This window comes from Ceratotherium simum, chromosome 40, assembly GCF_057802395.1.
Source record: "Ceratotherium simum simum isolate JZ-2026a chromosome 40, ASM5780239v1, whole genome shotgun sequence".
Taxonomy (NCBI): domain Eukaryota; kingdom Metazoa; phylum Chordata; class Mammalia; order Perissodactyla; family Rhinocerotidae; genus Ceratotherium; species Ceratotherium simum.
This window is the reverse complement of record NC_141939.1, coordinates 2,528,100-2,554,088: the sequence shown is the minus strand read 5'-3', so window position 1 is coordinate 2,554,088 and position 25,989 is coordinate 2,528,100. Positions and strand designations below refer to the sequence as shown.

The window sequence follows — 25,989 nt, the reverse complement described above, 5'->3', positions numbered from 1 at the left end:
GGGCTTCCAGGTACACAGTCATGTTGTATGAGTTACTTATAATGCAAAACTTAGTGGTTCAAAACAATAAGTGTTTGTTATTGATCATGAGCCTGTGGATGGCTGAGAGGTTCTTCTGGCTTGACGGGGCTCATTCACATGTTTGGGGGTTGCCTGGAGGTAGGCTGGTCTAAGATGGCTTTGGATGAGATAACTGAGCTCTCCTCACTTGTCTCTTACTTTATACCCCCAAGGAAGCTAGCCCAGGCATGTTCTTAGAATAGCTCCAGGAAATTCCCATGGGGATTGCAGAGGAGCAAGACAGGAAGGGAAATGCATAAGCACTTTTTCAAGCCTTTGCTTCTCTCAAGTCTACCAGTGTCTTAATGGCCAAAGCAAGTCACAGATTCCAGGGGTGGGGAAACAGACTCGGCCTCTTTGTGAGAACTGCAGTGTCAAAGAGCAGGGATCAAGGAGAAGTTCAAGTGCAGAGGCCATCAATACAATCAATCTAACACATGCACCGTCTGTAAAGAGTGACAATTCTACCTGTTTCTTCCCAATTTTGAGTTCTCTAATTTCTTTCCCTTGAGTAATTGCATTGGCTAACACTCCCGGCACAACGTTTAACAATAAACGTGGTTGTTTTCAAAGAGTCAGCTTTTGGATTTATTACTTATACTTTTTCTGTTTTCTAACTGATTACTTTTCTGCCTTTCTGTTAATATATGTTTGTCCTCTTTTCCTTTAGTTTAATTTGTTGTTTTTTTCTAAGATCTTTAGTCAGCTGCTATAGCAGGTGCTATTGATACCCCGCCCTGATCCCTTTGCAGGCCTGTACACTCATCTCCTAGCTGCTGTCAGTGTTGACTGGAATCGGCTCACAGCTGAACCTCCTCGGAATTGTGCTTGACCTGTGGGAGTCACCTTCCCAGGAAATGCCTGAGGTTATGCTTTCTCCCGGGAATGCCCACAGCCAATGACTGACTGACAGAGGAGGACAACTCGGTGGTGCCATTTATACTTCAGAGCTCCCCACTGAATCAGGCTGAGGCTAGACTTCAGCCGAGCCCACATCTTTGCAAGCTCCCCAGGGCCCGTGTGGTCTGAAGGCCTCCTGTCCCCACTAGTGCCCAGAATCCTACTGCAGGCCCACACTGCCAGTTGCCCATGGCCTACTTCTCCGCTTGCGCTCCTAAAGATGGTCTATTGTTTGCCCAGCAACTGTAGACCCTTTTCACATGCTTCAGCGAGAGGAAACAGGCTTTTCTTGGAGTATTTTTTGTCCAGTATTTTTCTGGAGATTCTGCGTTGAAAAATTCTGTAGCATCTTGTCCAGCATATATAGGAGGCAATAAGGAAACCCAGGGAATTTACTGCCATGTCATTCCTCAAGTCCTAAGTTCCCCCAGGTGGTCTGCCTTCTTCTCGCACCTTTCAGAGTCTTGCCGTGCTTGTTTATTGTGTAACGTCCAGGGTTTTTCAGTTGTCCGAGGGAGGATCTGGGAAGAACGGGGCTGTTGCATCTTGGCAGAACCAGAAGTCCTCTGTTATACAGTATTTCCACTAATAGACATAAATAATGAAGAACATAGATAACCATAAAATATAATAAAATAATTAGGAAGTGATGAGCTTTGAGTATTTATTACCTTTTTAAAAATATAATTTATTTAAGTGTAACTTCTTATAAATTAATTTTTGATAATGGCTGTGTTTAACAACCAGTTCACAGAAATTCTTAACATTTAACAATTGTGTCTTGTGTACTAATATAAGCTGGCTTTAATACACCACTGGTTTTATTTAATATACAGATAATATTTCGTTACAATTTTTATTTGCTGCAAGATGACTTTTTTTCTGGTGAGTGTTTTTGGTTTGTAAATAGATTTGCTACTCTTTTTCTCCGTTTTTCTTATGGGATCACTGTACTAATTCTATGCTAGTTTTTTTTTTTTTTAACTTATAATTGAATGATTTGGGTGAAATCGAATCATTTCCAGCCTGGCTTTTCTAAGATGGTTTAGGGTTGGGGCTAGGTTGGGGAGCCAGGAGAAGCTAGGATAGTGGTTCAGGCTAGTCCCTTTTCACAACGTAGAACCCTTTTCCTTCTCTGCTGCCACAGAGATAGACTGCTTCTTTCAAATATGGCTTGTCTGTGTGATTCTTCCTGTTGCCCCCGACCCTAAACCTAGCTCAGGGACTGGTGCGCCTCCTGCCACCTGCTAGTTCCCTGCCATTCCTATCCTGTTGTTCCAGATTAAGAGCTAGAGGTTTTACACCTCAGTGTGTACGTCCTACATTTAGGGAGTGAATTTTTACTGGCATTTTCTAAGATCTGCCACGCTTTGGCCCTTGTGCTGTGAGATCTCTTTCTGTGGTTCTTTCCACTTCCTCCTGCCCAAATCCTGCATCAACTCAGAGGCTTTCGGCATGGCTTACTTATATGTTAGAATCTGGAGATTTTTCCTGACTCCCAGTTTCGTTGAAAATGGAATTTTTATTTTCTGCTCTTAGGGAAAATGCTGCCTTCATGCAGAAGTGTTTATGCTGAAATCCCCACCAGTGGTTCTGAGATCAGGTCTACTAGCTGACTCAAAAAAAGAAAAATGCAAGAATGGGCCTGTCTTGTTTCAAGGTTTTTCTGATGGGAAGTTTCTGTGTCCATTTGGCATTTTGGGGGGGGTTATCTTTTACATTCCAGGGTGATCGGTGGGTCCCTTTGATTTTTCAGTTACCTGCTGAATGGATGGATGAGAGAAAGCCAAGACAGTCGAGTTAGTTCTTGTTTGGTCTGGGGCAATTGGCCAGCAAGCATTTAGGGAAAATGTTTAAATGTGAGATACTGTGCTGGTCCTGAGGGGCTACACAGAAGTTTAGGACTTGAACCCTACACCCATGCAGTTTGTATTCTGGTTGGGAAGGAACTTTACGTAAGGACAGTATGTGTAGTGGACATGCTTTTTGGGACATACATGGGAACACTATCTCTAGGATCTGGTCATGAAACTATAGAACCCAAATAAGTTTAAGTTCAACCACCATTTAATAGTCTACTCTGGACCAGGCCTTGTGTTGGGTGCTGGGACTGTAAAAATGGATCTAACAGAGTTAGATGGAGGAGGAGGTAGAATAAATAAGAGCGTGGATGGCAGTTAATTTTATTGAGCACTTACTATATATGTGCAAGCGCTAGTATAAGAATTTGAAACGACAATCCTGAGTTATATACAGTTATCATTCCCATCTTACAGATGAGAGGACAGAGGCATCGGGAAGCCAGGTCAGTTGACGTTGGTCACACAGTTAGTGACAGAGCAAGAAGTCATACCTGAGTGAGCTTTCTTCCAAGTTCAGGCTGTGCTTTGCATTGAAACATTTTAGATGGCAGTGGAAACTCCACTCCTATGTCTTACTGGGTTCAGTGAGAAACAGACACCAAGATGGGACTAGATGTGCATCTGACTTATTGGGGGAAACATCTGTGAAGGATAACAGGGAGGGAGCTGGAGGGGGCGGGGAGAACCTTCAGAATGTGTGCAGGCAGGGCTGACACTGTGAAATGAGAGAGAAGAAGGGGCACAGTGCAGTTATGAGAAAGTCTCAGTGGGCCATGGGGGTCCCTGGGCAAAAGTTGCCTGTTGGGCAGGAATGGCCCGACTCTAGAACCTTGCCGTGCACAATCGCTGGCTGGGAGCAGTCTGAGAGAAAAGTAGCCACCAGGGGAACTCCACAGTTAATTCCAAGGTATGTTGTTGGTAAGCTTTGCTCCCTCCAACAAGTTCTCTTGAGGGAAACTCTAAGCCACGTTCCTTGTGGCCACCACAGTCCACCCCTTGTACCACACAGGTCACCCCCTTCTCCCTCATCTCCCCAAAGGCTGCTCGAGTCAAGTCAGACACTGAAAATGTCTTACATTTGCAGAGGAGGCAATGTTGGAGTCTTGTTTTAAAGTCATCTTGTCAGGAAATCTTCCTTCTTTCCTTCTATTTTGATGCCACACTGAACACATAGTCTGTGTTACACACACAGTCGGCCTTCTTTGATACACAGTAGCGAACAAGAGATACAAAGAGACCCGACAAAGATGTCTGTTCTATCAGATCCCTTGGGCCGAAGACTCTACTCAGAGTCACCCGCAATTCGATGTCTTAACACCCGTTTTGTGTCTGTTCCTCACAGGTATGATTTAAGTCTTGATGAAATGAGAGCTTTGACATTTCAGAGAGTGAAGTTTACCATGGGTCTACCTCTCTTAAAACGTGCAATTCAGGAACAGGTAAGTTTCATTGTTATTTTGGTGTAATGTGGGTGTGTGAGACGGAGAGAGAGAGAGAGATTTTGTTTTGTTTTGTTTGCTTTTGTGACTTGTGGAAGCACATCTGTTTTGTCCCGGGGGAAACTGACAATATCGGTGTGGGGAGTGCCTCCTTCAGCCCCTTTTCTACCTGCTCCCTATTAATTGACCCCCTGCCCTTGACCCACACGTTCACTTCACCTGAGCTCACAGGCTAGGGATTAGGGAAATCAGCAGAAGTCATAAAATATTTGTTCACCATGAAATTGTTTTGTTCACAAAACAAATGTACTTTTGGGCATAAAATTCAAATATATGAGAAATGTAATTAACTCATTTGACAGGCTTTTAAAGCATTTAGACTGGTCCAAAATGTTTGAGTCTTGTTTGTCTACAAATTGCCATTCTAAATTCAGTTGAATTATTTTAGTCGATTTAGCCTCATTAAAAAGAAAGAAGGAAGGAAAGAAAGAATGTGTGATTGGAGAATTCCTTTGTGATGTGAGCGTTAGGAGCTATGTATTTTAGCCAAGTTTAAATCCATCTCCATTTCCTTCAGCTTCACGGCTTCTTGAACCGAACACTTGACCTAGGAAAAAAAATACCTCCTGGTGAGCTGCCTAGGGGAGGGGCTGGAACTGGGGATCAGCTTCAGTTAGTAGAAGGCTGAGGAGCTGAACCTGTCCTGCAGTGAGCCGAGCCGGCTGCCTTCCTGCCCAGCATGGTCTGTGGAGGGAGAGTCTGGGGATCGAGGGGGTGGGGGTCTTCCCTGTTCAGGAGACCACTGGGGGCTCGTTTCTGTGGAGTGTGGATCAGGGCCAGTGGGGGCCTGAGGTCCATGCTTGAGACGAGATCACCGCCCTCCCACCCCCCTTTGATTGGCTGTCCTGAGGAGGCAAGGACAGAACTCACCATCTTCTTGTCAAGAAGGAATTCCAGGCAGAGCTTTGGCACCTCTAGTTGAGGTACCATAGCCACCTCCAGGTGACAAGGATATGGCATTGTCACACTTAGATGGAGAGCACGTGGAAGGAAAACACCCACACGACAGAGTGAAGCGTGCTTGTGAAGCCTGAAAAGTCATCTCATCCCATGCAGTCTGGCAACATAGATTTTCAAACTAGTAAATTGCCTCTTCATGAAACATACATTTAGAGCTGTGAATACAACCAATAAAGAAAAAAAGACAAACAAACCCAAACCGTCTTTGCTTTCAGTCACTTTCTCTATCCGAGTGTGGCCTCCAAAGGCATCTGGCATGGGGTTGGTTGGAAGGTGAAATCCTGACCTGTGGCCAGTCTCCTGCTCCCTTAATCAGCCCAATGTGTCTGGGGCTTAACTTAGTGTCAGTACTCAAGACCTGGATGTGAGGGTTGATCCTTTAATGAGGTTTACTAATTGCTGCTCGACCCATTGAGTCTGAAGGATTAGCCTGTGTGATCTTGCTCCTGATGGAGCGTGTTGAGCCCTGGATCCAATTAGCTTCCTGTTTTCGTGGCTCCCTTCACGGTCTTAGGCAGCCCGGACGACTCTGTCCTGCATGATTAGGTATAATTCCTCCGGGAGGTACAGGATTGGCCCTAGACGATGCCTCCAGCTCATTTCTGTTCGTTATTTCAGCCCGTTTGGCACTTCTCTCTGTGAATTCACAAAAGCCAGTGAACCTGAAGGAGGTTAAACTAGCCAGTCCTCAGCACGGCAGGCTCATCTTGTCGGGCGGATGACATGAGAGTCAGCAAGCAGCACATCTGGGTCTGAAAGCTCTCAAATTCCACCCTGTACACAGCTGGAGAAGCTGTCCACGTCCAGTAATTCTAGAAGAAGTGTTACATGATTCATCCTGCCTCTTAATAAAAATATTGAGTCATGGCTGTACCGCCTGTTCAGAGAGCGTTCCAAGTCCTTGCATCTTTCCCTGGCCCCGTTTCGAGTTGCTGTTCACTTTCGTGCATGATCCGATGAGCTCCGAGGCAGAGCGCAGAGTGTAATGTGTAATGATGATGTTCTCGAGGACAAATGAGGAGTGAGCCCCATTCGTTCCAGGTCTCTGTGGACAGTCCACAGGCCAAGAATAAGCCACTAAAATATTTCCACTCTGTGTTTTCCCCTCTGCCATCTGCAATAGATTTGAGACGTTTAATTTTAAAAGGAAAAAACAGCATGAGTCTGACTACAGAGTGTATACACACACGCACACACACAGTGTGAACACCATCACTGTACCTTGTCACCCTCTCCTGCACCTGTTTCCAGTGGCCCCTCAGCCAGGCATTCTCTTCTGCTGAGGATTCCAGGACTGGATCTTGGGCAGGCGAAGTCGCTGACTCCCTGTGTTTCCAGATGAGGAGACAGAGGACCCAGGTGGGACTTCTGCTCTGTGACAGTGCTGGGACTGGAGCCCCAGCCCCTCCCTCGGGTGCCTTGTCCTGTGTGTGTGGCAGCTTCCTCAGAGACGCTTGTCCCTGGAAGCTGACAGAGGCTGATAGCCTGCACCCAAATCACCATAACCAATAGCAACAGCTCACACTTACTGAGTACATATTTTATGCCAGTCACAGCACTGAGAACTTGAAATGGATGATCTCATTTAATATTCATAACATCCCTAATGGTGTTTCCGTTTTACAGATGAGTAAACTGAAGCTGAGTAATTGGCCTGAGATTATACGACTAGTGAGTTATAAATATAATTAGTAGTGCCCCGATTCAAACCCAGGTGGTCTGCTTCTTGATCCCACTTAAATCTGGTGGTTCTCACCCCTCGTTGCACGTTAGAATCACCTGAGGGAGCTTTCTAAACTCCTGCTGTCCTGGCTTTTGCTCAGGCCAATTCAGTCAGAATTTAAATCCCCCAGGTGGTCCAGAGTGCATCATGGCTTGAGTGCTTGGCCCCATCCTTCTTTCTCAGTACCCTGTACTGTCTCCCCCAGATTATTCCCATTCAGCATTTGGTCCCTGCCAATCATAGGTCAGGGCTGACTCAGGATTGCCCCAGCCCAATATTTCCTTTCCTGAGGAGGGAGCCAGTTGGGGTCAGGCCGCTCCCCGTGAGGAGAGGGGACAGATGGCTGCGTGATGAAGCACCCACTCCATGACTACTCCCTCCTCCCCACATCATCTTCTCTCCCATCCTGAGCTCTGCTCGTCCTCATTCCCATGAGCCACACGAGCGGTGGGCATGGTAGCATCATCATTATCTAAACCAGTGGTTCTCAAAATATGGTCTGAGGACCCCTGGGGGTACCAAGACCCTTTCAGGTATTACCTGAATAGTAGATGTCCAACTACCTGTGTGCAGGACGCCAGATTTTCATCATAAACTTCAACCAAAATAACATATGGCAACAGGCTGAGTGCAGAAGCAACTGTGAGAGTCCAGCTGTCTTTTATTAAGCCAGATGTAAAACAATTTGTAAAAATGTAAAACAATGCCATTCTTTTCACTAATTTTTTTTTGTTTGGAAATTATGGTTATTTGTCATAAGAATTATGTCATTTACATTAACATGTAGTAGGTTTATTACTGTTACTTTTAAATGAATAAATATTTTTTAAAAATCTCAGTTTTAATTACTAGTATGGTAAATTGATAGATGTAACCTGCATAAACAAAATCTCTTTGGACTCCTCAATAATTTTTCAGAGTGTAAAGGGGTCCAGAGACCATAAGGTTTTGAGAACCACTGGTCTAAGTCATCCACTGTTTTCCCAGGAATCCCCATCTCAGATCAGCTTGGAGGGAATTGGCAGGAGATTGGTGGCTTTATATTTGTATTTATTGTACTATAACTATCTATTATTTTGGTTTAGAATTTTACATAGTCTCAGTTTGGGATGGTTTTTGTTTTTGTATTTAGAGAAATATCAGATCTAAAATGGAATAAGATTCTAAGGTCAGCTCACCTTAGAAGGCATCTGGGAATGGGGAAAATGGTTGCTTTCCTCATTAACCCCTGAGAAAAGGAGCAGCTTTCCCCAGGAAGCAGTTACATTGAAGCCGTGGGTGTGTGGCAGAGGAGCTGAGCAGGGAATATGCCAAGAGGCTGAGGATGTCTCTCCGGCCGCTGGTCCTTTACACCAGCCCATCCAGCCCAGGCCAGCCCTGTTGCCCACAGCCAATACCATGACCGGGTACACCTCCCCTGCTCTGTCCGTGTCCTGGTTCCTACCTTTGACCTACTTTGAGCTCTTGGCTCCGATACCTTAGCCTTGGCTCTGCCCTTGGCCTTCTGGCTTCTGTTTGTACTGGAACCCAGGCTTTTCCTAGTGGGCCGTGACAGGCTGCCCCTGGCTCTCTGTCTCGTGTGCTGCCTTTGGCAGGATTCCCTGTCCCAGCTCCAGCTCCACAGACTTGGACACTGGCCACTTGGCCAGCACTCTGGCCAGGCCAGCCCTGGCCCCATGGGATGCTGTGGAGGATTTGAGCAGAGACGACAGGATGGAGTGCCTGTTTACAGAAGTTCCTCTGTGTAGATTGGCACCTAAGCTGAGTTGTCATCCGTGATGGCCACAGGGATTACTTGAAAGGGCATGCCAGGGAGTGAGTTGGGTCCCGCCCAGGGCTCCAATGCAGCTGGGATCCTGGTGCTGTTTGCTCATTGCACTGTGAGCTATTCTGCATAAGGAAAACTTCTCACTTTAAGGCTTCATTATTACTCTTGAAGTGAAATATTATGTTAAAAATAACAATAATTATTACTTGCTATCATTTGCTAGTCCCTTCTACGTGCCAGGTGATTCATTCATTTTACGATTATTTAATAAGCACCTACTATAAACCAGGAACTGTTCAAGAGGCAGTGAACGAAGCAGGCAAGAAATACCTGTCTTTATGGAGCTTACATTTTAGACTGAGAGGAGGCAGAGAATGAACTAATAAACAAGTAAATTTATATTATGTCACATGGTTGTAGATGCTGTGGATGAAAATCAAACATAGTAAATTGGAAAAGAAGAAGTAAAACTATCTCTGTTCACAAATGACATGATCTTGTATGTAGAAAAACCTAAAAATTCCACAAAAACCTGTTAGAACTTATACAAATTTGGCAAAGTTGCAGGATGCAAAATCAGCCACTATTTTCCATTAAAATTAATGTAAAATAATACACTTTCCATTAACAGAAAAGTAAGCTTATGCACCAAGCTGGTAATGTCAATATGATACATTCATTATTACATGCTGTCAATATTGATAAATTATGTGATTACACTAATAATCAGAAGAATTTCCAAAGCAGCTAGGAAATTGGTAGGAAGCATGGCCAAGAGAAGAGGTATTAAATTTAAGGCAAGAATTTGGAAAATCCTGAACTGTCAGAATACTACAATAATGTTGTGAAAGGAGAAAAATACCCTTAGACAGAGCCATGGGAATGTCGCCTTTCACCATTCCTGTACTGGGCTGTCCTGGAGTAGTCAAGGCCCTTGGGAGAACAGAAGTACAAGGGCTACATAGAGCCTTTGTACAGAGTTTTCCCGCTCTCTGCTCAGGCACCCTGCTGTGGCCCCAGGAACCAGCAGGGAAGAAGAAGGCCAGATGTGGAGGCCACAGTGAGAGGTTTGGATTTTCTTGCAAAGGTAACTGGAGTCATTGGAGATTTTCCATCATGGTAGGGGGTGGGGGAGAAGGGAGGGAGGGAAGGAAGCACAGCATGATGCTCATTTTAAAAATATTATAGTGCAATGATCAAAATGTACAAGTTGATTGAGAAAACATACCTGAAAATGCAAAAGTCCTAGAATCGTTCAAGTGATTCTGAAAAAGGACAAATTTGGAGGACTATCACTACTTGATTTCAAGACTTACTGTAAAACTACTCAAGATAATGTGGTATTGACATAAGGATAGACAAATAGATTAATGAGACAGAATGGAGAGGCCTGAAATAAATCCACACATATATGATCGATTGATTTTTTGACTATGTTGCCAAGGCAATTCAATGGGAAAAGAAGAGTCTTTTCAATAAATGGTGCTAAAACAACTAGATAAACATATAGAAAAAATTTAACCTTGATCCCTACCTCATACTACACACAAAAATAATTTGAGATGAATTATACACCTAAACATAAATTATAAAATTACAAAGTTTGCAGAAGAACAGGGGAGAATGTCTCTTTGGCTCAAAAAACACTAAACGTGTAAAAGAAAAAACTGGTAACTTGGTCTTTTTCAAAACTAAAAACTGTTGTTCATCAAAAGACATCATTAAGAGAATGAAAAGGCAATCTACAAATTTGGAAAAAATATCTGCAATGCATATATCTGACAAAAACTTATGTCCAGATACAAAGGATTTGTATCCAGAGTATATAAAGAATTCCTAGAGCTCTGATGATAAAAAGACAAACAACCCAATTTAAAAAATGGGCAAAAGACTTTAATAGACACTTTATAAAAGTATACAAATGGCCAATCAGCATGTAAAAATATGCTCAGCATCTTTAGTCATCTGAGAGACGCATATTTAAACCATAATGAGATGACACACTCCCTCCAGAATAGCTAAAAATGGAGAAGAGTGACAATACTGATGAGGATGTGGAGAACCTAGAACTCTCATATATTGTTGGTAGGAGTATAAAATGGAACAACCATTTTGAAAAACTGTTTGACAGTTCTTTACAATGTTAAACATAAATCTCGCCTTTATTCCAGCAATTGCGTTCCTGGGGATTTACAACAGAGAAACGGAAACATATGTCCACAAAAAGACTTGTACATAGATGTTTATGTCAGCTTTATTCATAAAAACCTCAAACCAGAAACAACCCAAATGTTCACCAATAAGAGATGAGACAGATTATGGAATATTCATAGATGGAAAACGACTCAGTCCTAAAAAGAGAATGAACTACTGATATAGAAAACAACATGGATGCCTTATTTACATGAAAAAAGGCAGGTATAAAAGAGTACATACTGTACGATTCCATTCATGTAAGTTCAAGAACAGGCAAAGCTAATGGATGGTGATAAAAAGAGAGCAGTGCTTGCCTGTGGGGGTGGGGACTCTGAAAAGGTACATGAGGACACTTTCTGGGGGGAATGGAAACATTCTATCATCTTAATTGGCGTGATGGTTACACAGGTAGATAATTGACAGAGTTCATGTACTTAAGGTCAGTGCATTTCATGGTGTGTAAATTTTACCTTCATGATCAAAAAAAGATCATAATGCCTGATGTTTGGGGCAGAGTGGAAGCAGAGAGGCCTGCAGGGATGCCAGCCGGGAGGCTGTTACGATAGTCCCACACACGACGGTGGTGGGAGATGTCAGGAGTGGCCATGCTTGGGATCTCTTTTGGAGGGAGGGTCAGCACTGATTAATACAGTCGGCAAGAGTCTCGTTGAGAGCTGGCCCCGGACAATTGAATCCTGGAAGCCCGTTTATTTATTCGATTTGTATATTTTACTCTGACCCCTTCTCTTTCTAAAATAATTTGAGGCAAGTTATAACAAAGGACATGCGTTCAGTGAGACAGAGAAGACATAACTAAAATAGAAAATTGAAACCAGAAGTTGGAAGGAGCAAATATGCCAGTTTGGGAACTGATACCAGAAAACTAAGATCAAGAACTTCTTTCTGCCCAGTGCCCTTGGCTGGGCACCTTACTGGGGCTGCTGAGGGGTTGTAAAGGGTCTTTTAATATCAGAGGAAAGACAGCTCAGACTATAGACACCCAAGCAGTGCTGAATCAAGTTGATTTTAGTTGAAGAAGAATATATACCTTTTAGAGACTCTGGGCTCATAAAATCAAAAGTATACATTTTTGCAGAATTTGACTTGAAACAGAATATTACATCATAAAGGTCTGCTACCTCAAGTGCTCTACAAAGAAATGAGGGGTATTTTAGAGAAAACTACCTTCCTTCTGTTTGAGACTGAATTTAGTAAGCAGAAATGTAAATAGCATGGGGTGTAATTTAGGATAAAATACAAGGTTGGGAATACTTTCCATGTATTTATGGAATCATTATCATTTAAAATTACTACAAACTAACATGCTGATACGGGAATTGAGTTTAGTTTGACTATACCAAGTCTACTTGAAGGCAGCTATTGATACAGTAGAAATGCTGAAAACACATGTTGATTATAGATTGGTCATTACCAGTATAGACAATGCAGTTATGTTGCCAATTGAATGAGAGAGGAATCTTGTCAATATTAGACATTCTTTAATTAATAACAATTAACAGATCAGAAATGAAAGAGGAATTGAAGAAAAGAGAGAATTTATGTGCGGGGAAGATGTTAAAAATATACACCAGGGAGGCAGTCAACATTAACAAACATTAAGGCTAGTGTTAGTTCTAGAACTTTCACTTCTTGAAATGGACCAGTCCAAATGAATGCTTAAATCAACATCAGAGGATCAATGACAAACTCCTACTGGTATTGCCCGTCGGATCTAATAGCAAAGGAAGGAAAATAATCATCATAAACAATTTATACTGCTCCAAGATGGCTAAATTTGGAGTTGATTCTTCAGCAAATGGGATTATAGTTTATTTCAAACTGGTGAGTAAAAATGACCACATCTGGATACCACTAATGATAAAATCATATTCCTGTATTAATAGTAAATGGAGAGGATGAAATAGGAAGAAAACTGAACAGTTGGAGAATCAGAGGAATTTACTTACTCCTGATGCTTTAGGTTTGGCTGAAGCAGAGCAGGTGGTTTAAGGTGAGGAAGGGTCTGTTGTGACAATACCTGGGCCCTGTGGTGTTTGATGTCAGGTGCTCCCTGGGGACGAGGAGAGTGGTGCAAAATAGAGGTGGACAGATGATGAAGGCTGGGCCACCCAGGGTCCAGGGACTTCCTCCAGCTTAGGAATGAGGAGCGGCGAGGGGTGGGGACAAGACATCCATATGAGGGATCTGTAGACCTGGTTTCTGGTCTTTGCTCTGCCACTTACTAGGTGACCCTAGTTGGACAAGTCATTTGACCTCCCTGAGTCTAGGCTTTTCCGTCTGTTGCCTGGGGCAGTACTTCCTGTCGTGCTTGGCCTCTTATGGAAGGTTGTTGCGAGGATCCGTGGGACAGAGGGCACATGGGCCCTCCGAAAAAGTCTGCAAATGTCTGCTACAGTTGTTTTTTATTATTTGCTGGTGACTAACTCTCCAGTGTGAGCTGGAGCTGGAGCCATGCAATGGTTCATGCTCAAGCCTGGAGATATTTTAGGAAATAATCAAGACAAGATGCATTGGGTTGGAGCCACAGGAAGAGTCATAAATTTTGACAGTTTGCTGTTTGATAAAATTAATGATGCTTGAGAGGAACACTGTGAAAACCTACAGGAGAGGAAAACACAGAGTGTGTTTGGGAAGAGAGCTTAAGCCAATGTGGAAACTGCGAGTCATTGAGGAATGTTGGTTATCGTCCTGCTGCTGGTGGGCAGTTTACACGCACTTTACCTACACATAGGCACACACACATAGGCACACACATGTATACACACGTGTACACACGGCAACAAGCACCAGATTTTATTGGCTGAGTCTCAGAAGAGACTGGCGAATAAAGAAGACTGACATTAATTCCAACGATGGAGAATTGCAGTTTGCGCACTTAGGGGCTCACCACCTTCTAAGGAAATGCCACCTGCCTCTGAATTTTTAAAATAAAAACAGCGACAGTGTTTTTGCCTTGTCTTGTTTCTCGCTGGTGGAAAGGAGTGGCTCCTATAGCTCTGGGGATTTGTGGCTGCTGTGTACAGGGAGTGAGAAGAGGGCAAAGAAGGGGGACCGGACCTCATGGTTTTTAAATTATCAAAGCCCTGAGATGGTCTATGGTTAGAAAGAAAAGTGAAGAGTATTGCTTTTCCTGTGTCCAGAATGTTCCCCAACCTTCCCAATCCTCTGTCTTCACGTCAAGATCGTCATCTGGACTTGAGCATCAGAGCAGAGGGGCTGCACCATGTTCTAGGCAGAACCCTGGAGGTGTCCGGCTTTGGAGACCCAGAGGGACAATCTTGGTGGAGGCAACACAAGGCCTGAGGGGGGTGTCAGGAGCCTGGCCTCCATACGGACCCAGTCGACTTTCTATTGTCTAAGGAAAGAGTCTTTAAACACTGTATGTGGTCGGAGCCCAGATGGCCACGTTAAGAAAGGATGAAAACATTTACTTCAGCAAGCTGATAGGATTATTTTTAATTTTAAAATTGTTTTTATTGTGTTGCATTTATTATTATAAAAGTAACGTACGTTTATTATCAAAATGTTAATTTAAAAGGTCAGAAAACCATACGGAAACCTTGACATTGGGTCTGTCGTGTTTTCAGGCAGAGAAAACAAAGAATTTTATCAGTCGAAACCTTGTCATAGGAGAAGTCCTCTCCACAGCAGACATGGCCACAGGAGTGAAGGTGAGAGAACTGGGCACCCACTCTTCATGAACGGGTACTTAGTTTTGAATGGCAAGAAGTAAAAAATAGAGCCCTGTAGATGTCAGTCTGTTTACTGGAATAGATGGTAAAATAGTACACCTTATTACCCATCCCCCTGACTTCCTCTTTAACCATTATCTCCAGTCTTATATTTGCTTTTTCTTTGCTTTTCTTTTTGCTTAGTTTTATTGCATTTGTGTCAATCAATTATTTTTGTTTGTTTTAATTTTGTAAAAACAATATCATAATCATGCATGATTTTCTTTCTTCACTTAAATGTTATCCCTAAGATTGATCCATATTGTTGCATGCCACTGTATTCATTTATATTTATTTTTTTAAAAATCTTTTTACTTTGAAATAATAATGCTCACAGGAAGTTACAAAAATAGTACACAAAGTCATGTGAACTCTTTACCCAGTTTCCCTCCGTGGTGACATCTCATATAGCTGTAACGCAACATAAAACCAGAAAATCAACATTGGTACAGTACTGATGACTAGACTACAGACTTTATTCAGGTTTCACTAGTTTTTACATGCACTCAGTTTGTGTGTGTGTGTGTGAGTGTGTGTGTAGTTCTATGCAGTTTGGTCCCATATATATAGTTTTGTGCAACCACCACCACAATCAAGATATAAAACTGTTTCATCACAAAGAAACTTGTAGTGCTACTCATTTGCATTTACATCCAGCCCCCACCCCATCCCCGTCCTTTGGGAACCACTAATCTCTATTTTTATGGCTTTACCATTTTGAGAATGATATATGAATGGAAGTTCATTCATTTTTGACTACTATGCAATATTCCTTTGCATAAATATGCCACAGCACTTGGAATTCTTAGACGTCTCCATTTTTGTTGATCAAATGGGTATAAAATGACACCACATCGTGTGCTTACTTTGTGTGTCCCAGCTCACAAAGGATGGTAAACAGAATAGCTTGGAGGGTGTGGTTGCCATGGCTCTTTGTGGTGCCCTAAGTCCCCCAGCAGAGGGTCATTCATGTGGCCCTGCATATGCCCTCCTTTCCCTCCCTGGACACCACTGGGCCTTAAAATAAGTTCCTGCATCCAAACACCCATTCCTGGTGTCCCCAAAGGGGAGAAATTATAATTAGAACATGAAGAGAGAACGATCAGACAAGAAGCCAGGTCGATCGTTGGTGAGTCCAAGGTGATAGTTATTTCTGTCTGCAGTGTAGACATTTAAAAATGGGTAGAAATTAAAAATAAAAATATGTGAGTGCCATCCCATGGTGAGGACACCCACCATCAGGTCCTTCAGCGGAGACTGGATTCCCTGTGATGCCAGCCAGGCAGGGTCTGTTGCCTCCTGGATGGGTGGCTGTGGTTTCCAGAGAGAAGAAAGTGAACTGAGATGCAACAAATAAATCCCCCTTTCAGAAATACTAGAGGATCCTGGTCTAGACTCATGATCCTCAGTTCGTGCTTTTGCCGTTTTGTCCCCCACCTGCCTTCTCTTCAGCAGTCCCCTGGTGGGGTGTGGCCATGGGGAAATCTCCACAGAGTGTTCCAGCTCTCTGGGGGGAGTCCTCTCCTCTGCATCTCCAGGGTCTTGCACAGAGCCTGGTGCATAGAGTTGCATAGGGAATGTGTGAATGAATGAAGGAGAGGCAGCCTGTGGTTTAAAGCAGACTTAAGACACATTTCAACCAATCACAATGCGTGGACCTTATTTAGATCCTGGTTCAAACAACAAACTGCAAAGAAAAATTATATCAGTTGGGAAATTTGAACATTGGATATTTGGCAATATTAAAGAACTGTTGTAGTTTTAGGTGGGATGTTTGAGGGTTATGTTTTAAAAAAGAGTCTTTATCTTTTACAGGTGTCTGGGAAATATTCATGGTGAAATGATAGGATGTCTGGGATAAACTTCAAGATTACCTGGGGTGTAGGATGGGAAAGCGAACTGGGGGAAAGATGAAGTAAAATGGACCATGAGCTGGTCATCATAGTGTTCGTTATACTCTTCTATTTTGTTTGAAACTTTCCACAACAAAAAACATTTTTAAAAGTTTTACTCCTGAATATCCTAGAAGGAAATATGAATAGATTTAAAGGAACAGATCTTTAAAAATGCTTCTCTGATCACGTCACTCCTTTGCTTGCAACTCCTTCCCATTATGCTTTAGAAAAACCCTCCCATTGTTGATGTGGCCCCTGGTCCTTGTGCGGTCTGGCCCTACTCACCTCTCCAGACACCATCCATTCCACTTTGTCCGCCTCCCCAGGACATTGGCCTTCTTTTGGTTCCTCTTCTCCACCTTTGGACCACTCTTGAATGGTCCATACTAGAATGGTCTCTTCCCTTCCTTCACCTGGCGGACACCTGCTCACTCTACAAGTCCCAGCTCAAGTGTCCTTCCCTCAGGGAAGCCGCCCTCTGGCCTGCAATTTAAATCCTAGTCTAAAACTGTGCCTTCAAGTTTTCCGTCATGGTGTGTACCCATTTTAAATTTATGTATTTATTCATGTGTCTAATTATTGTATGTCTCTTGGCACCACTAGAGGGCAAACTCCTTGGAGACTATCACCCCCTACATTCTTGCTATTTAGTATCACTACATGAGTGTTAAACGAATACGTAGAATCAGAACAGTATGGCAGTTACTCAAAAGGTTAAATGTAGAATTACCATATGACCCAGCAATTTCACTCCTAGGTGTATACCCCAAAGAATTGAAAACAAGGACTCAATCATACTTGTATGCCAGTGTTCATTGCAGCATTATTCACAAAGCTAAAAGGAGGAAACAAACTAAGTGTCCATCAACAGATGGATGGATAAACCAAATGTATATACATACGATGGAATATTATTCAGCTACAAAAAGGAAAGAAGTTCTGGTACATGTTACAACGTGGATATTTATTTATTTATTTATTTTGTGAGGAAGATCAGCCCTGAGCTAACATCCATGCTAATCCTCCTCTTTTTGCTGAGGAAGACCGGCTCTGAGCTAACATCTATTGCTAATCCTTCTCCTTTTATTTTTTCCCCCGAAGCCCCAGTAGATAGTTGTCTGTCATAGCTGCACATCCTTCTAGTTGCTGTATGTGGGACGCTGCCTCAGCATGGCCGGAGAAGCGGTGCGTTGGTGCGCACCCAGGATCTAAACCCGGGCCGCCAGTAGCGGAGCGCGCGCACTTAACCACTGAGCCACGGGGCCGGCCCTACAACATGGATAAGCCTTGAAAACATGATGCTAAATAAATAAATAAATAAGCCAGACATAAAAGGATAAATATTGTATGAGTCCGCTTACATAAAATTTCTAGAATAAGGAGATTCTTTGAGACAGAAAGTAGATTATGAGTTCCCAGAGGCTGAGAGAAGAGGAGAATGGGGAATTATTGCTTAATGGGTACAGTGTTTCTGCTTGGGGTGATGAAAAAGTTTTGGAAATAGATAGCGGTGATGGTTGCACAACATTGTGAATGTACTTAATGCCACTGAATTGTACACTTAAAAATGGCTAAAATGGCAAACTCTAGGTTATATGTATATTGTACCACAATAAAAAAAGCAGACATTATTATTAACTCTCTTTGCTTTCCAATGCTTCATCACTGCAGGGGATTTTTTTTTTCCTTGTGCTTGAACATCCTAGACAGTTAGAAGAATGTGTAGACTGTGCTCCTGGGTGAGCCCAGGAGGGCTGTGTCTGTCTTTTCTGTTGGCGGTGGAGGGAGATGTCCAGGGAGGGGATGTGGTGCACTGGCAACAGTTCCTATGAACTCTGGTTGGTCAGGACGTCCCCAGATCTCACTGCCAGCCTAAGGGTAGCTAGTGGCCTCTGCTGGCTTTCCTTTTATACCTTCACATGACTGGCTGTCAACTGGAGCAGGGGGCGTCAGCATCAGTTCATTGAAGTCACCTGCACCCGCAGGCCTGGGCCCCTTTTCTCTCTCCCTCCAGGTCTGTGTTTTCCAAAGGCTCTGGGTGTCCCTGAGTGCTTTGGACAAACACAGTTGTCCTCACACAGCCGAGTGCTGGCAGGGCCAGGGCTGGCTCTGAGAGCAGCTCACCGCGAGGGGGCGGGAAAGTGAGAGAGGTGCCAGGAAAGAGACTTTTCTTGACTGAGGGCTTTGAATCTCCACTCTAGCTTGGGAGCCAGCCCAAGGTCTTCTGCCAGAAACACTGATGCAACCTGGAGGGACTCTCAGGCCAAAAGAAACGTGACCTGCTTCCTTTTCTTCTGACCCTTGACCATTCTCTTTTTTCCTTATTTGAACCATCTTACTATCTGTCTTAGTTTGCTTCGGCTGCCAGCACAGACAGTGTGGCTTAAACAATGGAAATTTATTTTCTCACAGTTCTGGAGGCTGGGAAGTCCAAGATCAAGGTGCCAGCCGATTCAGTTCCTGGTGAGGACCCTCTTCCTGTAGATGGCCGCTTCCTCGCTGTGTCCCCACATAGGGGTTGGAGGGAGAGAAAGAGAGAGAGGGAGAGAGACAGAAAGCAAGCTCTCTGGTAACTCTTATAAGGACACTAATCCCATCCTGAGGGCCCCACCCTCATGACCTCATCTAAACCTAATGCCCTCTCAAAGGCCCCACCTCCAAATACCATCACAGTGGGGGTTAGGGGCTTCAGCATATGAATTTTGGGGGAAGACAATTCAGTCCATAGCACTGTCCTGTCTGAGGTCACCATTGTCCCAAAACCACATGCAGTGCCTCAGTGTACCCCATTTGTTCTTGGAATGGAAAGAACCTGAAGGCACTTGAAGGTTCTTTAGGAGACCCACCGTCAGACCGTTGTGTAGGAAGGGCCTGGCCTATCAACAGTGGACGCAGGGCAGACCTCTCTGGTGCATGGTGGCCTGGAGACAATCGGAATGACTTGGGTTCACGTTCAGTCTCTAGGACTCCTTAGTCACAGCTCTGGCACCTTCCTTCTACATCTAAGGTCGTCATCAGTGACCTTAGTTTTCTCTTCATGAAGATGGCACTGCTAACGTCCATTCACGGGCTGTGTTCAGATTTAGGTTGATGATGCCTGTGAGGAGCTCCTTGCTGTGCCTGGCATGCAGCAGGGGCTCAGTAAGTGGTGGGGGCTGTGACCCCTGAGATGTGGCCCCGAGCCCTTCCCAGCGGTCTTCCAGGTAGTGGCTCAGTTAGTGGACTGAGGTGAAATCAACCTGCGTTCCAGCCCTAGCCCACCAGCGTTCCCGGCCACTGTGGGATGTCCCTCTTTCTAGTCACCGTTTGGAAGTTAAGGGGCCCTGCCAGAGGCCCCAGCCTTGGGCCCCTTCAGCCTGTCCTGACCGCACTTCCCAGCCCCCAGGAAGCCCCAGCTGTGGCCTCTGGAGGCTGCTGCCAGCCCTCCTTGGGCATGTTGCAGTCATGACCTCATATGCCTGATGTAGCTGTCTTTTTTCTCTTCCCGATTAGTGAGAAGGGAGAGAGGTGGCTTTCCCAAACTAACAGTTCAAGGTGTGCACCTATTTAGAGTTTTTGTTGGGTATCCTCGCCTTTTTGTATTTCCTCGCCACTGCCTTTCCCAGTCTCTCTCAGAACAAATGGACCTCTCTGTCCTGTCCCCTGAGATGGCCCGGGGTTGCGCTGCTCCCTCCGGCTGGACTGATGCCCTTCTTCATTCAATCTCAGCATCCCTGTCTTAGCGAATCCATCCCCTCCTCCCCCGCTCCTCCCGTGTGCTTCCCTCTTGCAGTTAATGGGCCTCCACCCATCTGGGGACTCAGGCCAAAGACCCAGGTGTCACCTGGAGTCCTCTCTTGTCCTCTCCTCCTATATCCAACCCATCAGCTTTGTCTCCAGAATCTACCCTGAATCCCTCTACATCTCACCCCCTTCACTGCAGTCTGACTCACCTCAGTGGCCACTCGCTGGGTGCCTCCTTCCTGTGGCTGGGCTGGGGTCCATGCCCCTCCCAGGAGACATCTGCTGAAAGTGTACCACGCCAGGGAGTCATCTACTTAGAGCCGTCCAGGTGCTCCTGTTTGGTCAGATTGCCTGCTATTCAGAGGATGTGGCTTTGACAACCCACTGGCCAGCACATGGGGGAAGATCCCACATTGAACTGACTGTGTGGGTTGGGGTCACACAGACGCTGCCTCTGTTAACTGCTGAAGTTTTCTGCAAACCTACAGGTTTCACTCCTCCAGCCCAGGGCTCCTACTGAGAACATTTAGTGAATGGAGCCTTTCAAAATGTGGAGGTAACATTCTGGTCTGGCTTTTCTTTTTCCCCTTTCTAAAGAGGAGGAAGGGATTTAAAACCTAGAAAAGGAATATATTGTAAAGAACACATTAGACACCAGCCAAAGAGATTTAGGGGTGGAAAATTCAACCTGTTTTAGTTTTAGAAAAATATTTTTCTTTAACTTGATTTCCACGATGGTTTAGGGAAAAAAAATTACCATTTGGATGGATTCCATTTTCCCAGGTTGGAATTAGTAATACAATTTGCAGCGCCCATGATGATTCTGTGGAGAAGAGTGCTGAGCAATCGGGGGTGTTAAGCATCTTCCAGGGAAGCTTGGTGATTCTCCAAACGGAAAGCACTTCATCTGTCAGGTGTGATTAGTGAAATTCGTCTGTCATGATGGCAGAGCGTTTCAGCTGGTCAAGCGGTTGGAGTCGATGAATCACCAGTCGATGCAAGTTAGGCAGTTAGTGCTAGGCTGATCACAGGAACTAGTTCTCGCCAGAGGCTGATGACAGTTCCCAGATGGGAGCATGTGAAGATATCGTTCCCGCCACTTCCCTGCAAGGTCTTCCTTGGGGTCACTGTGTTCCCTAGGGCTCCTTCAATTGTAGTAACCCTAGAAAAGAAAAGGGTGTCTATTGGCTGCTGTAATTGAAGAGTCCGGGGTGTGGCAGGCTTCAGGTGTGGGTGTATGGGACCTGGTCTCTCATCTCTCGGCTCTGTCTCCGTCTCCCCACCTTGACCCCTGTGTGTTGGCTTCATTTACCAGCTCTTGTGATGGCAAGAGCAGCCAGCAGCACCAGGCCTCCGTTCCTCCAGGTTCTACTGCATCCAGAAAGGGAGAGCTTCTCTTCCTCAGGAGCTCACCCACTGATTGGACCCACCCAGATCATGGTTCCATCCTGAAGCCATCTATGGCCATGATGCTATGCAGATCAGCCAGTCCTGGGCCCCAGGCTCATCCTAAAGCTGGGATGGAGGTTAACATCAGCCACAAACCATTTGGACTGATTCTGGAGGAGGACGGCTTCCCAGAGTAAAACGGGCTGTGTGGCTAGGAGGGGGTGAAGGGATGCTGACCTGCAGACGCAGCCAATGTCTGTACACCTGAGCGCTCTGTCTTTGCAATCAGTCCCCTGCTCCCTTCAAATGGCCCACTGCAGTCTTCCTTCTCCCGCTCCTCCTCTTCTTCCTCGTCTGCTTTCTCTTTGTCAGCAATGCTTTTCTAGGGTTTATGAAAGACCAGACAAAGTGTTTGGCAGTTGACCATCAGTGAATCCTTGCGGCAACCCTATGAAGTGCTGTTAGGCATTAGGCAGCTTCGGTTTGAACCCCAGCTCTGCCCACTTTCTCAGGGTGCAGCCTCAGGCAGGTCCCTTCCCTCTGAACCTCAGTGTCTTCATCTGTCAAGTGGGGGTCATGATGTCGTCTTCCCAGGGTCGTTGTGAGAATCAATGAACTTGTGTGTATGGAGCTCAGTGCCTGGAAAGGGTGAGTGCTCAGGAAGTGGGGGTGCTCATCATGCACTCCGTTTGTCAGATGCAGAAACTGAGGCTACTATGTCATTTGTTCAAGGTCGCACAGCCAGTGGGAGGCTGAACTTGGATTTGAGCCCAGGCTGTCTCATCCCAAGCTGAGTGCCTGCTCGTTTTGCAGCATTGCCTTTTCCATCAGCCTTCCTGTTTGCTGACTGTTTCCCAGGGCAGGACTCACCTCTGCAGACTGTGGTCAGCACCTGGGGTCAAGGGCACAAACACTTTGTTGCACTTCTACGTACCAGGCACTAAGCTAGATCTGAGCAGACAACGCGGAATGAATGTTCAGAACAATCATTTGATGGGGTGAACTGGGCAGCTCCACCGATGGAGGACTGACTCTCTTGTTGCTGGGGAGGCCTCTCCAAGAGAGGGGACCATGCGCTACGTGTGCAGAGAGGAAGTGGAGCTTGACAGGCAGCGAGGCAGCGAAGGGAAGGGCACAGAAGCCTTGCCACCTGTGGGACTTATGGAAAGCTCGAGCTGAATAGATGCTCCTTGAATGGAGTCTGACCCGTGGGTTTAGTGGTCATTAAATTGCTGACTGTTGCTAACAGTGGTCTGTATTGTCCTTGTTTCCAGTGTGGAATAATTTATTGGCTATTTGGAGGTGCAATCAGGAATCTTGGAAGCCCAGGACATGTAACTAAGTGGCTTCAGCCTCTCCAGGTATGGCGTGTACTCAAAGATGTCCTCTTCTATGGAAAGCCTTAAAAATTCACAGTAGCTAGGTGTGTGTGTGTGTGCTCGCGCGCGTGTGTGTTTGCAGAGAAAGAAGATAACACAGAGAATTAGTGTCAGCAAGAATTTTGTTTGGAATGAGAATTTCAAGACTATCTTTTAAAAATTGCATGGAGTCTGTCATATTGTTATCACATTAGTTGTCACCAGGCCGAATTTTTATAATTATCTCCAACTCACCCCTCCCTCTCTTACCAACATTCGTAATGATCTGAGAGGTCTGCAATTGCAGCAACCATCTGACTGGCTAATTCCCTTCTAATGTCTGGTAAACTCCAGGAGCAGAAATACACGGGGATGTTTGCAATGACCGAGAGGGGCCACGGGAGCAACGTGAGAGGTATCCAGACCGAAGCCACTTTTGATCTCTCTGCCCAGGTGAGGATTCTGTCCATTGTTCTGTGGTTCAGGTCAGCTGGCCACCTGCACAGAACTAGACTCTCTTCCTTCCTGAGTCCAACTTCGCACCCTCTGTGTGTGCTCTCTGACCAAGGGGCTCAGATTCAGAACGAATGTCTAAGTGCTTTAGTGGAGGTGAACGTATGCTCAGCCTTCATGAGTCTAATACCAGCCAACACTTACACAGCACCTACTACGCTGTGGGCACTGCTCCAAGCACTTTACCTGTGCTCGTTAATTTAATGCCTTGTGACAACTCTATGAGAATAGTACTGGAGATAGTCTGTTGTCCTTCCCAACAGTAGCAGGTAAATGACCGGAAGAGATGTCTTTTTGGCACTCTCCATCGCACTGTGTGGCTGGAGGGCACTGTCTGCTGGGGCTTCCTTACCAGGAGCCAAGTCCTCTGTACTGGCATTATGCAATGTTTTTAATCCTGACCTGCACGAAAATTCGCATGGCAACGGAAACAAAATTTCACAAAACAATCTTACCTTTACTATGTGTGTGATGAACTCCAATCATTTCCCTTCCATTCTCATTAATTAAATAGATGTTGGTCAAGACCCTCTAAATTGATATCCCTCCAGTAATGTGAAAGCCCTGCTGTCAGTCACTCCCCCATCTCTTTAGCTCCTACTCCCCCTGAATAAAGGAAGCAACTCTTTCCTTATTTCACTCTCCTTTATAGTTTCTTGTTTGATATTGGGTATTCTTAAGAACTACAAAGGAATAAATACATTTTGAAGTTCTTTCTAGAAATGAGTGTGTCAATATATACGTGCAAGCATGTGCTACGAGTGCGGGTGTGGCCATGTGCACGTGTGGGTGGCTACTCGGTCACTTCTTCGTGTTTGCTGAGTTTGTTCTCTTAGAATCTGGGTTTTTGGTAGCAGGTGTCCCTGACCCACGGGTGATAGTTGGAGGCGATCAGAGTTTAGAACGACAGATTCAGGTGGGGGTTGTATTGGAGGAGGTCCTGCCTTCCCTCCTGCCCTGATGCTAGTTCTCCACAGTGGACAGCGATGTCCAGGTTGGACATCGCTGATAAGGACAAGAAGAATGACTGCCATTTACTGAGTGTTCTCTGTGTACCCGGCTCCACATCAGGCTCCCTCTGTATAGTACTATATTCCCTCGCGATGACAATCCCGTAAACGGGACAGTAACCTACTTCTGTTAATTGAGCATGTATGCTAGGTACCAGGCTAAAGACTCTACATGTAACACTGTGTTAAAAATTCTATAATCTTATAGGAAGACACTGTCCCTATTTTACAGGTGGAGAAACTGAGGCTCTCGGAGGTAGGATACTGACTATGGCTGTGCAGTTAATGAATGAGTCTCGGGTTCAAGTGGGACTGCCCTTAAGAGCTTAGCTTTCCTGCCAGTGATGGGAGGCTGACTAAACAGCTTTTGGGTTTTGGCTGGCCAGTTTTTTCTCTCCCTAAACCATGATATTGAGGTCACCTTGCTGTCGTTAAAGGAGAAAAAAAACCCTCACCGACAATTCTTATTTATTTGTTTCTTCTTACAATTATTTTTTTTTGCAAAAATCATTTGCCTGTGTTGGTCCCATTTCCCCCACACAGCATAAATGATTTCGCTACCTGGGGTGCCTCGGCAGCTGCCACTTTCTGCAGGGGGGGTCGCAGGGTTGACATCGTAATGATGAGGAGACCCTGGTGAACACCGGCCCCCCCGTGGAGTGAGCGAGAGAACAGCCCATCATCCACTCGGGCCACTGAGGACTGACACAGCAGGGAACGGGTTTCTCCTTCACTGGTTTCTGCGTTTTCCTCTTCGTTTCCCTTTTCAAGTGTTAGAGCGTATCGAATGAGCCCTCTCTCCCTCCAGGACTGTTTCAATCACTTGCGTTTTCGGTTATTCGTTCCTGTGGGTTGGTTGTTTTGTTTTTATTTTTGGGCGGTGGATGGGGTACTGGTATGGATACTTAAGAGGTAAGGGAGGGTTTTCTTTTTTACACTTTATGCTAAATAGCAAAAATAAAGGAGGCGCAGAGCTCTCTGGCCAAAGCCGTCTTTTTAGTGCTTGCAGCGCTGACCATTTTTTGTTGGCCTTCAACAACTAATGATAATGGGAACCGACACACATGGTGTGCGTTATTTAGATCCAGCATTCACGCCAGCATTTTGGCTGATGCAAACTTTCCAAATCAAGTGTTTTTGCCAGAAGTGACAAACCTCCTTTCCCAGAGTGTATCAGATGTTTACTGGGACGGATGGCCTCCTGTCTTCCCCACCGCACCGGATTGTTTTCTGCCAGGCCAATGCTTCTCTGCCACTTCCCTTCCTACCCTCGAGGTGTACGCATTCCCTCACTACATGGTTTCTTGTTGTTGTTGTTGTTACTGCACTCAGCCTCAAAGAACTCCTTTCTTTGAGAAGTCCTGGCTGGCCTGATAAGACA

At 45.0% G+C, this 25,989-nt stretch overlaps 1 protein-coding gene across 5 annotated transcripts in view; it reads left to right on the top strand.

Annotated features, from left to right (window-relative positions):
* The window catches only part of ACOXL (acyl-CoA oxidase like), a 376,737-nt gene that overhangs the window by 35,485 nt on the left and 315,263 nt on the right, over positions 1–25,989 (top strand). For 4 of the 5 annotated variants that reach the window (XM_087426113.1, XM_087426115.1, XM_087426116.1 and 1 more), the window contains exons 2-5: positions 4,165–4,261; positions 14,577–14,660; positions 23,002–23,088; positions 23,440–23,538. In XM_087426113.1, the coding sequence (XP_087282239.1) occupies positions 4,165–4,261; positions 14,577–14,660; positions 23,002–23,088; positions 23,440–23,538 (367 nt within the window). The remainder of the gene's footprint in view (positions 1–4,164; positions 4,262–14,576; positions 14,661–23,001; positions 23,089–23,439; positions 23,539–25,989) is intronic. The other variant, XM_087426114.1, reaches the window with a different exon arrangement.